At 41.7% G+C, this 14,043-nt stretch overlaps 2 protein-coding genes across 3 annotated transcripts in view; one reads left to right on the top strand and one right to left on the bottom strand.

The window, feature by feature from the left end:
* Positions 1-8,378, bottom strand: part of tti1 (TELO2 interacting protein 1) — a 23,797-nt gene extending 15,419 nt beyond the window's left edge. The window contains exons 1-7 of one of the 2 annotated variants that reach the window (XM_029436106.1): positions 8,279-8,378; positions 5,205-5,944; positions 4,611-4,948; positions 3,681-3,969; positions 2,312-2,489; positions 1,887-2,179; positions 131-547 (exon numbers count right to left, since the gene is read on the bottom strand). In XM_029436106.1, the coding sequence (XP_029291966.1) occupies positions 131-547; positions 1,887-2,179; positions 2,312-2,489; positions 3,681-3,969; positions 4,611-4,948; positions 5,205-5,944; positions 8,279-8,306 (2,283 nt within the window). In that variant the 5' untranslated portion in view covers positions 8,307-8,378. Of the gene's footprint in view, positions 1-130; positions 548-1,886; positions 2,180-2,311; positions 2,490-3,680; positions 3,970-4,610; positions 4,949-5,204; positions 5,945-7,047; positions 7,177-8,278 lie in introns of those variants that run through there. The other variant, XM_029436107.1, reaches the window with a different exon arrangement.
* zgpat (zinc finger, CCCH-type with G patch domain) lies at positions 8,371-14,043 on the top strand. The gene is made up of 6 exons (XM_029436109.1): positions 8,371-8,972; positions 9,397-9,530; positions 9,764-9,928; positions 10,055-10,177; positions 12,766-13,189; positions 13,564-14,043. The coding sequence occupies exons 1-6, from the start codon at positions 8,371-8,373 to the stop codon at positions 13,700-13,702; spliced, it is 1,587 nt and encodes a 528-aa protein (XP_029291969.1). The 3' UTR covers positions 13,703-14,043.

The following is a 14,043-nucleotide window of genomic DNA, read 5'->3' as shown; positions in this document are numbered from 1 at the left end:
TTTTAATAAAACAATAAAATCAACAAAAATTCTTAAATGACCCTAAAAAATGTCGGCTCTGTTTACTTAGTTCCTTTTTTTCTAGTGCGACTATGCACTCTAACTACATGCCAAACGGTGTCGATGTTACCTGTGGGTGCTGGCTGAGCCTCTGCAGGTTAAGTGATATGTCGTTGAGCAGGTAGTCGGAGTTCTCATTGATCAGCTCCTTCAGGGAGGGGTAGCAACAGGCCTTACTGATGTCCCACATACAGCCCAGCGCTGCCTGGCTGACCAGCAGCGTCTCCTCTCCGGCTTTCTCCAGTACAGGGTACAGTGATGTCATCAAGATGGGCCGAAAGTCCCGCCCCAGTGCCTGAGCAAAGCAGGCGATGCCCTCGAGTTGGATACACAGCTGCCAGATGTTGCTGTTGAGCTGGTGGATTGCGGAGGTTGGCGGTGAGGAAGACGGGGTGCCAAATGAAGAAGGAATCACTTGGACAGAGTTTGCCTGAGTGTTGTCGACATTACTGTTGGATATGGAGAGGAGTCTGGACGGGCTGAGCAGCTACAGAAAGACATGACAGATATTTAGATATCTTCTGTACACACGAGGCACCTTTCATTTTACAGAAACATTTTGCAGGTACCTTTATTTTTTACAAAATAACTCTACAGGGTACCTTTAATTTGACAAATATTCATTTGAAAAAGACACATCAGATGTCCAAATCAAATCAATATCATCACCTTCCAACATTGCATACAATACATTATGAAAACAAATACACTACTGACCGTTTAAGCCCCCAACTTAAAATACTAGTTGTGTGACTTTCCTGTACACAATGAATGTAGCTCACATTAAGCATCAGTAACTAGCTGTCGTCCTACTACTAAAGTTGCTTCAATGTTCATATCTAATCTATATTCCTTTTATGAATGTAGTTTGACTTGAGGGAGGACCCCACAACAGTGTACAGGGCCAAACCCTCCCTCTAACTAGTGTATATTTCTGTGCTCAGAATCATTTTCTCTTGTTGGTGTTGCTGCTGGACACACATTTTAACTGACAAACTGCAAGTTTATCGACAAACTAACACAGTGCTGACGATGTTCTCAGGCCTCTGTTGGTTGGAGGCCACAACATACTTTCTCTGCCTGTCAGCTCAATAATCCAGCCTTGAAAGTTACGAGCAGTTACTTGAAACCCTGGAACCCTCTGCTGAGTGTGTTCATAGGAGCAGACAGCGCTCAGTCCAAAGCCATGTAGTGAGCAAAGTGCGGATATCTTTCTTTAAGTGAAGTGATCTGAACATGATCACATTTAAATGCAGAAGGAGTTTTGCAATATGGGCTGAGCGTGGGAGTCTAATATCACACTTGATTAGAACATGTTCTCTGAATACAAAATGAGATGTAAAATCCTGAAAGTATCACTTCCTCCCATGAAGAGAGGAGAGATCATCTATTACACGTGATGATTATTCCCAGAGAGTTTGCTGATCAGTACATTTAGCTGATGATGACGATGCGATGTTTATAGCCCATAGTCATAGACAATCCATTGCCACGTCACATTTTAAACTTGGCATTAAAAAGGTGTAGTTTTAGCATTTTGGGAAATGCACTTATTTGCTTTCTTGACGAGCTGGATGAGAATTAAATACCACTCTCATGTCTCTGCGCTAAACATGTAGCTCAAGCAAGCAGCTAGTTAGCTTAGCTTAGCATTAAGACAAACTGCTGGTCAAGGCCGTTTAATGTACAGTCAGGATGATTTACGTGAAAAATCATGTTTCCCAAAATGCTGAACTATAAATTATGCCATGAACCAGTTGATAAATCACGACTTAAGGTTTGGCGAGGACAAACTATCGAAGCTGCAGTGCAGGAAGTCTGCTCACCAGCTGGTCCTGACGGTCTCTGTGCGTCTCCTCACTGACAGTAATCAGGTGCCAGTTGTTCAGGCTGGTGTACTCCTCCATGACAGACACGACTGCCACTTTGAGGTCTTCCTGTGTGGCAGAGGGTCCCCGAACGTGACTCTCCAAACCCTGACCCTCTGTTGCCACGGCGATCCCTGCTGCACCCCTGATGGTCTCATTGAGCACCATGGCAGCCTGCTTTCTGTACGCTGAAGACTGTTGGTACAGATCCAGGAAGTGATCTGTCAGCAGGTAAATGTTGCCGTAGTAACCTAAAGATAGAAAGAGGAGAACTTACTTGTTAAATCTGACACTGAACTGTTATGTGAACAGAAGGATTAGAAATGTGATGTAGGACATTTTGATACAGTCTATCCCTTAAGTTCATCAAACAGCGCTCACACCTAATGTTCGACAGATCTCCATGAGCACAGAGAAGATCTTCTCATCTGTGAAGAAGAGAAAATGCCGCCTCTGTGTGTGAGCAGTGTAGGAATCACCAGAGCCCGAGCTGGTTTCTATGGTAGCGGCGTAACTCCTTTCCTCCACGATGCGAACATCCATCACATCCAGTTCCAGCACCTGTAAGGGCACACGGGGACACTTCTCTAGACTGTGGTTTGAGTTTGCTGCCATGATAGAGTAAGGACAGGACCAGAAAGCACCAACAACTTTGTCTCGCCTGTGACACATAGCTTATTATTAGGACTTGACCTGTCGATGGATGATTGTTTCATCTGGATGTGCGAGGCTATTTGTTTATTTCCTATCATATTGCTGTGCATAGTATGGATGTGCATGTATATATACTGTATATGTATATGTCTTCTTTTTTCCCTCTCTCTTTCAATTAGATTTTTGTATACTGCAGCGTCTGTGGTTGGTGTGGGGGGAGATCTTTCTGTTTTGTAATATTGTTTCTGGTGTTGTTGGTGTTGAAGGGTGTGTATGTGTTTGTAAAAATTAAAAAAGCAATTACACATAAATTACTAAAAAAAAGAAGCTTAAATACTGTGTATAAGCTATATAATATTCTATAAGCTATTAGCTTATTAGTAAATGTTACGTTGTCTTTTAAGGCTACTTTTGTACATACTTAATTATACTAGTTGGTGTACAACATTACATTTAATGTAGTATTTTTGGTGCAGGTTTAGTACGAAATACAACATTACATGTCATCTACAAAATATACCAATAAAAATGTACTGTAAGTTTGTGATTCTGAACGAGCATAAAAAAGAAATAAAGGCCTCTAGTTTCATCTCGGTATCCTGGCGGTAACAGAGCAGTGGATAGGACGCACAGGCAGCGACGGACATGCACAGTGTCGACATTATATTGATACTCTTACTGTTATAAAGGGAAACATTCATTGTTAAGTAGCAACAACAGAATGATGTTACTTTATAATAAAGGGAAACTATAATGTGGGTAGTTATAAATATAAAACTGATTACAGAGAAATATTTTTTAATTAATTATCGTAGTGACGTTAGAATCCAAGTTCTGTATTAGCTCTGAGTTCTGATATCTCAGAAAAATATCATGTTTGAGTATTGTTAGCATTTCCAATAACATTATTTTAAGATAAAGTTGCAGATGAATATGTTTGTCTCGAGGCAAATGTGTGAATTCAAGTGTTACATCCAAACCTGCTGATGAATTGAGATTGGCTGGATCTCTAACTTCCTTTAATTGACTTTGTTTTACCTCATTTCCCATTCAAGCTGAATATGAAGTGTAATCTGACATCTTGGCAGCCAACATTACCTGCATCAAGGCTTTGGAAATCCTTTCGAGATGTGCAGCTGAGTTTAGAACCACGGAGACCTGCGGCCCCAGGACTTTTAAATAACCCAGAAACACGTTGAGGACAAACAGCTTCTTCTGGTCATCAGAGGTCCTCATCAGTCTGGGCAGCGAGGTGGCCAGAGAGTGGAGATTCTCTGAGAGCACGTCTGTGAAGGTCTGAGCACTGCTGCTGCTTTTACTGGTAATATTGCTGCTGCTGCCACGGCTCTGATTCCTCTGCGATACCTCCAGGAGAACAACTTCACACCTAGAGGAGATGACAGGAGAGTTGCATTAAACATCTTGTTATCAAGTAGTCTGGGAACAAAACGCTTTTCCTTCGGAGTCCTTCAAAGATGATTAATCTATATTACCCTGCCTAGAAGTACATGCAGAAACACAAACTGCTCCTTCAATGATGATTATTCAGCAACAGTTTTACACTTAGTTTAGCATTGTTCTTCTCACACCAAGACATTATGGCACGACCTTTGCAGAGTTGTCATTGATCATGACTTTAAAGACTTTACATTATTATGGGGAAAAGTGGTGTTGGGTTTCTTTAAAAACTCAAGAAAAGAAGACAAATATTCTTTCATAATAAATTTGATGATGGCACTTTTTTTTAATTATCCATAAACGTAAATTTAACAATAAAAAACGTATTTTGTTGTTTTCCTGAAGCTGTTGAGCAATATGTGAAACTACTTTCTAATTTGACCGACACTTGATATCTGTATATTTATAATATTTGTGTCTGTTGTGATATACCACTGCATTGTGTTATTGTTATACGTGTATACTGTCCCCTGTATACTGAATCTGTATTGTGTTATTTTGTTTAATTTAAAATAAAATTAAAATAAAGTTGTCTGGACTTGGATCACAAAAATGTCAATCCAATCGAACCTCTGTCTGACTCCGGGCTCCTCATCATTGACTGCTCCCACCAGTGCTTCCAGTAGCGGCCCCACACACTCCCCCAGTGACTGGCTACACCTGGCCAGCAGGTGGTCATCCAGCTCCACCATCTCTAGTCGAACCCTCCAGTGCTGGTGAGCAGCGGTGCAGGAGATGATCTTCTTCAGGAGGCCAGACAGTTTCCCCGCGGTGCTCTTCACCCAGTCCTGTCTCCGATGGACCATCAGCTGTGAGATCCTCCCCAGGTCTGGTGAGGGACTCTTGCAGGGCTCACTGGCCTGAAGCTGGGCGTCCTCCATCACAAGCCCCACAGTCCTGGACCATACCTGAATGACAATAAGAGTGGAAACGAGTCGAAGACGAATGTGTGGCAAAAAGAAACCATTGCATTAGATACTAAATTGCATTTTTTTTAAATACATAATAAATGTCGATGTTTTTTGGTGTGGAATCCAGTCAAAACCCAATAATACAGGTCTGAAGATTATAACCTGAGGGACATCACCAGTTACACAATGAATAGCTTTAACAAGTTATGCAGCAGTTAAAATATTGAAGCATGACTCTACTGCATCAAAGTACCTTGATGGCCGCGACTGTGACTGCATGGCCGTGTCTCAGATCTCCTGTAATGATCCTGGCTACAGCCACAGTGATCCCAGGTAGGAATGAAGCGATGGTGCTGCCTACAGCACACCTCTCCTCTGGCGATGGGACTATGTGCTCCTGAGTGCATTCACACTGCAGAGTCAAAGCCTGGAGGCACTTCAACGCTTCTGCCTGTACATCTCGAGATTTCTCCTTCTCTCCTAAAGCCAGCAGCAGCGATATAGCAGCTCCCAGTCCGGGCAGCATAATCGGTTCAAAGAGTTTGAAGACTATATCACCATAAGCAGCATGAAGCAGTGCGTCCAGGCATCTCAGCACGGCCAATTTCAGCTCCTCTGATGCATCTGCAGGTTTCCCAGGATCGGTTGGCGAGCACAAGCAGAGGCAGAGCTCTGAGAGGAGGTCACGGAGGGTCTCCCAGCTCTGGACACAAGTGATCTCCAGGACGTGGCTCATGGCCTCAGCCACAGCCTGCACCAGTTTGTCCTTCTTTGGCCCGGGGACTTTGAGGACGAAGCGAAGAGGGAAGAGGACGTACTCTTGGAGCTGCTGCAATGTGGCATCGTCAACTTCTTTTAACTGGCCGCTCAGCGTCTCCACGTTGCTCACAGTGGGCACGCGGGTGAGGAGGACACAGGCCGGGCGCAGGTAGGCAAATGCGATCTTTGGATCACTGATCTGAGCCATGATGGTAGGCATGACTGCAGGGTTTACTTAAATGAGAGGTGCGGAAAAAGAAAAAGGATCAATGCAAGAATTGAAAGAATTGACGGGATAACATTTGACTGGAATTGTTGTTTTCAAGTACTTTAGAGGAAACTGAAATTAATTTATTCTTAATTTATTGGAGATAAATCCGTAATGGTTACCTGCCATGTTGGCCAGTAACTTTTTCAGATTATACTTAATTTAAATCAGGTCAAGTCACATCGATAATTAAATTTGGATTCCTCAAGTGAGACCTGAGTACAGAGAAAATAACACATAACAATGGTAATGTCATTAACAAAATATTTTGTTATCAAATAGCAAAATTTAAATAAACATACATACATATATGTTACATGTAAGATTCTAAAGCCCCCTGAGGCCAATTTGTAATTTGTGATATTGGGCTATATAGATTTGATTTAATTTGATATAGACAACAGCATGACAAATTATAAATAAGTGCTTTTTGATATATCCTTGGTGTAGGTATAAAAGGGAAATACAAGCATTTCATGTTAAACAACAAGCCCTTATGTTTCACCTCTGGCCTATGAATTTGACCCAGTATGATGAGTGCTTTTCTGATCCAATGGTATAACACCTTCACCAGTAACCTGCCGTACCAGCATGTAAACTAAATTGTATGTTCAATAACAAAATGGTCAGACAGCCACTGCATCATCTCTGAATGTTGACACTCCCCTATGTGGCCATGGTAATACCCTCTGGCCATTACTTAATATTGAGTTAATTAAACACTGAGCCTGGATGTGATGATGGTTGTGGTCATGATGATGTTTTGTATTGCCTGAGACTCTGCCATGATATTCTGGATTTAAGTTGGCTGTACTAAACAGTATTAAGTTAGCTACGTTTTATTATTATTATTATTATTATTATTATTATTATTATTATTATTATTATTATTAACCGATTGGCAACTGTGACAAAGGTAAAGCTTACGAAATTTAAGTTGAGAACAGATACATAGCAACATTATGTCTATGTAGTAACAGCAGACCATCTATAGCATCGATGTTAGTTAGCTGACAGCATGCTGCTGAAGCTGCACTGCGGTACTAGCATCAACAAACATGTAGCTTACCTTCACATTAGTATCAGTAAGTGGACCCACTGCGCAGAGCAATAAGACCATAGAAAAGGTTTTATCTAAAATAAAAAAATGATAACATCACACTCTGATGAAGTTACTGAACTCCAGCTTTAGGTAACGTCATGATTATGCGTCGACGGCGCACGTTTGACGTAGGCAAAATAAGACTTCCGTGTTTGGTGATTCATCTTCAAAATAAAAGGACAGTTTAGTAAAGTTTTACTGTGAAAAAGAAAAAAAACGTTAAAACTGTATAATAAACAATGTTTTTATTGTAGAAATGTGTGAATTCTGCCATGTCAATCAAGCATTATTTAACTGAATTAATTGTATTAATTTATTAAATTTTTAAGTTAGTGGTTATTGATACTCTATTATTTAACATAAATCTCAATCGTCTAATTGTTATATTATATAGAATTGTGCTTTCTTTGTTCAAAAAAGCTACCATATGAATGTTTGAAAAATAATAATCTGGCATAACTTCAGACACTAGTTTTACACAAGCAAACTGCGTTTCTAACTTTGTACTGTGAGTAGTTATTTGTCAGAAGAACCATCCAACCTCTAAAGATTTTTGTTTTATTTTGAAAGAAAAATACCTTTCATTATCTTCTGCCATCTTGACACTGGACCGGTCCATGTTGTTACTGTGCTGTTCCACTATGTGATTTCAGCTCTTTGAATTCATTATTTTCTTAACATAGCACATACTTTAATGGCTGTCACTTTTTCCGTCGGTGGAGTGGATGTCAGGCAGCTATAATAATTACGAAGGTAATGCTAGCGGTATTAAACTCAGTTGTAAAAGTTAGCTTAAACACGGCTAACATTTAGCTAAAACTAGCTCTAATTTAAAGCCATGTTAGCGATTCATAGCTATGTTAAATCTTTAGGCAAAGCTGATGGTACCTATTTCGATACACAGAAGCTTTATGAGTCTTACGGAAAAGCTTCCATAACATACTGTTAGTGTACGAAGTAACGTTAGTTGTTATTCCAGTAAAGCATATAACGTTGGTTCAGTGGTAACGTAACGGTTTTTTGCTAAACCTTTGACTACAGTCATCTTCTCTTTTACTGTGTCCCTCCAAACTCAGTCTGCCAATTAACTGAGACTTTGTTATAAGCAGATAGCCACTACAATATGACCTAAAATCGATACAGGAAAGGACACATTGTATTCTAGTGTGAGCTACTCATTCTGCTGAGATCTCCTTACTTGATTTCCACTTCAAACCAACCATCATCTTTTTTCCTCAGGTGTCTTGGAGGCTTGATACTATCCATTCCTGCCCTGTGTCAATTGTGAGCATGGATGAAGGAACCCTCGAGGCAGCCATCAGTACCTATGGTGCCCAGCTGCAGCAGGTGGAGACAGCCCTGTCTGCTGGCCTGGACCCTTCCCAGCAGTCAGACCTGCTCACACTGAGAGATGACCTTTGTCAGCTGATAGAGCTCACAGAGTCCAGCCTGGTGTCCGTCAAAAAGAGTCAGCTTCTGGCCAGCCTTGAGGAAAGCCTTGGACTGCAGGCGAACACCTCAGCGGCAGCAGCTGACACAAATGGTGCAAATGGCACTTTGAACAATGAGTTTGCTGCTTTCTACTCTGAACTGGGAGAGTCGTCAGGCTCTGATACTAGAGAGAGGGACAATGAGAAGGAAGGTGGGGTAGAGTATGGTGAAGAGGAGGAGGACGAGGAGGAGGAAGATGCACTCAGTGGTACCAAAGTAAGGGCACCATACCGGACGACATGGGGGACACTGGAGTATCACAATGCCATGGTGGTGGGGACAGAACAGGCAGACGGAGAAGAGGATCAAGTAAGAGTGTTCTATGTCTACCCAACCCAGAAGTCTATGAAACCCTGTCCATACTACCTAGAGGACAAATGTCGCTTCCCGGATAATTGCAGGTAAGGTACCACTGTTTAGTTTAGTTTTGTATACTTACACCTGCAAAATGTTGTTGTTAAATCGTAAGTTTACTTGTCAATATCTGGCTTCTTTGTAATAGCAGATATCCTCCAGCAAGTGTCGCCCATTGAGCACATAATGCAGGGTGACCATGGCTGAAGAAAACCGTCTAAAACAAGCTGTGAAATGTTTTCTTTTCACTTTTTTATCTAATAATTCATTTGTCACCCTATTTATCTGCTAATTCTTTGGTGACCCATGACGTGTCTAAATGCTGTTTCTGAGGATTTTCAGAATACATTACTATGGATTATTACAGTTTGCACTTCAATAGGCCTATAATAATATTAGTTGAATCCCTCAATGATTTACTGTAAAATCCAATTGGATATCAGGACTCTCTCCGTTTCCCTTTTCTTAAAGGTTTTCCCACGGTGATGTGGTGAATGTGTCTGAGCTCAGAGAGTTCCTTGAGTTTGACCTCAGTAATCTGGAAGAAGGCTCGTCCTGCTTGGCTCGACATGACGACGGCATCTGGTACCCTGCCAAAATCAAAGGTATTACGATGACGGGGCCAGTTTGTGTCGATTAATTTTAAAGTAAAGAGACTGGCAGTAACTTCCCACTCAGATTAACTCAACTTTAATTGTGTCACCTTGTCATAAAATTTAAATAAATACATTTCCTGAAAATCCTCAGTAAATTGTCTTAATACAATTTACGATGGCAGATCAAATGTTTCAAGTCAGTTTGAAAGTTTTTCTGATTCAAATGTTTTCTCTCGATGTAGAAATGGACAGTGGTTTCTACAGTGTGAAGTTTGACTCGGTGCTGCTAAAAGATGTTGTGGTCGAGGCCGACTGCATTATCCCGCCTTTGAGAGAGGACGACCCGCTGTCCTCTGACTCTGACCTGGACGACATTGAAGATGGAGACGATGTGGCTTTTGCAAAAGGTTTCTATGGATATGCGTTGCCATACCCGTCATCAGAACTGTGGCGTCAAATTATAAGCCCCCTCGGTTAATGGCCGATGACAAAGTAACTGACGGTTTCTTTGTTTTTCACTTGTTACCCAACAGTTATGGACTCCGCTGTAGATCCCACAGAAATGTTGAACAGTGCACACTTTGGTGGCTGGGAGGCACATACCAGAGGCATCGGATCCAAGCTTATGCTCAAAATGGGCTATGAATATGGGAAAGGTAAGTGCAAGTGCACATTAACCACATTTTAGGTTCTGAAGTCATAGCTTCCTGTTATGATCAAGTCAGTAGTTTATGGCTAAGTTTGTTTCTGTTTTTTTTAACTAGATGAGTCATTCACTGCCCTACACTCCATTCAAATGTTTCACTAGCATTTGAGGAAGCCAATAACAAATATACAGTTAGGTCCATAAATATTTGGACATTGACACAATTTTCATAATTCTGTCTCTGTACACGACCACAATGGACTTGAAATTACACACTCAATATGTGCTTTAAGTGCAGACTTTCAGCTTTAATTTGAGGATATTTACATCTAAACCAGATGAATGGTGGAGGAATTACAACACATTTTATACGTGGTGTCCCCTTTTTAAGGCACCAAAAGTAATTGGACAATTGGCTGCTCAGCTGTTCCATGGCCAGGTGTGTGTTGTTTCCTCGTTATTTCATTTACAAGGAGCAGATAAAAGGTCTAGAGTTCATTTCAAGTGTGGTATTTGCTTTTGGAATGTGTTGAGGTCAACTCTCAATATGAAGTCTAAAGAGCTGTCACTATCAGTGAAGCAAGCCATCATTAGGCTGAAACATCCAAACAAACCCATCAGAGAAATAACAAAAACATTAGGTGTGGCCAAATCAACTGTTTGGTACATTCTTAAAAAGAAAGAACTGGTGAGCTCAGCAACACCAAAAGATCTTGAAGACCACGGAAGACAACTGTGTTGGATGACAGAAGAATTCTTCTCCTGGTGAAGAAAAAGCCCTTCACAACAGTTGGCCAGATCAAGAACCCTCTCCAGGAGGTCAGGGTGTATCTGTGTCAAGTCAACAATCAAGAGAAGACTTCACCAGAGTAAATACAGAGGGTTCACCACACCATGTAAACCATTGGTGAGCCTCAAAAACAGGAAGACCAGATTAGAGTTTGCTAAAATGCATCTAAAAAAGCCTGTTAAGTTCTGGAACAACATCCTGTGGACAGATGAGACAAAGATCAACTTGTAGAATGATGGAAGAGAAGAGTATGGAGAAGGGAAGGAACTGCTCATGATCCAAAGCACACCACCTCATCAGCGAAGCATGGTGGTGGTAGTGTTATGGCGTGGGCAATGGAACTGGTTCTTGTATTTATTGATGATGTGACTGCTGACAAAAGCAGCAGGATGAACTCCGGCGATATTATCTGCTCATATTCAGCCAAATGCTTCAGAACTCATTGGACGGTGCAAATGGACAATGACCCAAAGCGTACTGCGAAAGCAACCAAAGAGTTTGTTAAGGCATAGAAGTGGAATGTTCTGCAATGGCCAAGTCAGTCACCTGACCTGAATCCAATTGAGCATGCATTTAACTTGCTGAAGACAAAACTGAAGGGAAACTGCCCAAAGAACAAGCAGGAAGTGAAGACAGAGCATCACCAGGGACCAAACCCAGCGTCTGGTGATGTCTATGGGTTCCAGACTTCAGGCTGTCATTGACTGCAAAGGATTTGCAACCAAATATTAAAAGTGACAATTTGATTTATGATTATGTTACTTTGTCCAATTACTTTTGGTCCCTTAAAAAGGGGACTACCACGTATACAATGTGTTGTAGTTCCTCCACCATTCATCTGATTTGGATGTAAATACCCTCAAATTAAAGCTGAAAGTCTGCACTTATAGCACATATTGATTGTTTAATTTCAAGTCCATTGTGGTCGTGTACAGAGCCAGAATTGTGTCAATGTCCAAATATTTATGGACCTAACTGTATAACACATCAGTTCATATCCTCTTTGTCCAAACATTCTAAGTGCCTCAGTTGTGTTGTCCTCTGATGGCAAGAAGTCCCGCTTTGAACCCCACCAGGGCCGACGGGGGCATATTTTCCATGTCCCCCCCCCCTCCCAACACATGCTAGATTTATTCCCCTGCACTGTGGCTGTCTGCTGCACATAAATTGTTAGGATGGGTGAAATGCAGAGGAGAGATTTCCCAATGGGCATTATTACAGTTAATGTGAACAGCCAAAATCGAAAACATTATAATACAAGGAGTACCTGCACACTGGAATCACAGCTCCCTTTAGTTGAGTGGTGTCATATCACATTCATATATGCCGGGACTTCGTTATGACGAGGCAAATAATAAAAAAGAACATTGATATGGATAGACATTCAAAGGAGCCTTCCACAATCTAATCACGTCTAATTAATGTGTCACAAAAAATACAATAAAAGTAATAAACAGTACTTAGTTGTAGCCGCCCTGTGATTTGGACCCGCTCCAAAATTTAAAGGGGTTCTTCCTTGGCCCATGCTCCACCTTTTCACCCAGATTCATGAAAATGGGGACGGTTGTTCTTCTCTAACTACTATCTGACGGACAAACATAGCCGAAAAAATAACCTCCTACCCGGTCATAGGTAGACCAGACACACAACAAGATTCATTTAAATGTCAAATGTTCAGAAAAGTATAACCTAACTTTAAAATGAATGTTAGAATCTATATGTTTTGTGTTGCCAGGTGTTTGTTTTGTGTACTTTCCTCTTGCACTCCCCTGTTAAGTAAATGTGTGCGTCACTCTTTGTTTTCTCAGGCTTAGGAAAGATGCAGGATGGTCGAGTAGAGCCCGTCATGGCAGTTGTCCTGCCCAAAGGTAAGTCTCTGGACGAGTGTGCCGAGCTCACCCCGAGACGCGCCCGCAGCAAGGCCACTAAAGACGGCACGCAATCGGGGCGCCCGAAGAGAAAGCCTCGGCGAAGGAAACCTCGGTTCGCCAAAGGAGGGCGCAAAAACGTCTTTGACTTTCTCAACAACAAGCTAGGAGGCAAGAGCACGGGTGCTGCCGAGGGGGGTGCTGCTGCTGCTCCGTCTGCAGCGACCGGGGTGGAGGCTTACAGGGGGGGGAAAAGCACCAAGAGGACTCTGAATGTGAAGGTGTTCCAGGCTGCTGAGAGGGTGTCCCAGACTGAGAGGGAGATCCAGAAACTGACTGAGATACTCGGCAGACAGACGGGAAGGTCAGTACTGCTGTGTGTGTTCATTCATTGCATATTATATTGTACATTGTCTAATCTGACTCCTGTGAAGGCTGGTAGCTGAACCAAGAAGTGTATTAATGATCACTTAACTCTAATGAAATCAGTAAAACCTTCTTTATATATATAATCATAGAATTACATACAGACATGCACAACTATAATATAATGTAGAATATGAGCACACTAGTTGCCATGAAGCTCCTGTCAAGATGGCTCGTGGGAGTTGTGTAAAAATGTAAATAAGCTGTAAAGATAGAAGGTTAGACACTCCTTTCTGGAAAGTGCAGCTAAAACCGACTCGTCTCCCTGTCTCTCCCCACTTCCTGATCTATTTGTTATTTGTTTGTGCAAAGGGACGCCTCCAGAGTGAAGCAGCTGGAAGAGAAGCTGTCAGCGGCCCGTCGGCTGCTGGCCCAGCTCAAAGCCCAGGAGCTGTCCGTCCAGGGAGAGCACAGGAAGGCTGACACACACAAGAAGATGACTGAGTTTTAGAGCTCAGTTCCTCTCAAAGACTTGGAGGGTAAAGGGAAGCACTGCCTGCCTGAAATAAACTTTTGTCCCTCGCCTGTTGTCAGCCACTCTGTTTTTTTAAGAATGTTTTTTAGCATCATTTCTCAACGGCGTCATGGATTGGAGCTGGCGGTGATGCTGAAGATTCTCACTTTATCTTCAAGGACTGAGCGGTTTATTTTGTGTAAACAGTTGTTTGTTTTCAAATTGTACAGTTCACAATAATGTTACAAACTAAATATTATTTGGATGAGCATTTTGCTTCAGTGTATTTTTGTGCCTGTATTTTTCTTCATAACCCTAAAAACCCCGTGTTTGAAGAA

Source organism: Cottoperca gobio, chromosome 7, assembly GCF_900634415.1.
Source record: "Cottoperca gobio chromosome 7, fCotGob3.1, whole genome shotgun sequence".
In the NCBI taxonomy this organism is placed as follows: domain Eukaryota; kingdom Metazoa; phylum Chordata; class Actinopteri; order Perciformes; family Bovichtidae; genus Cottoperca; species Cottoperca gobio.
Note: the sequence above shows the minus strand (reverse complement) of the source record. Positions and strands in the feature narration are given on the sequence as shown.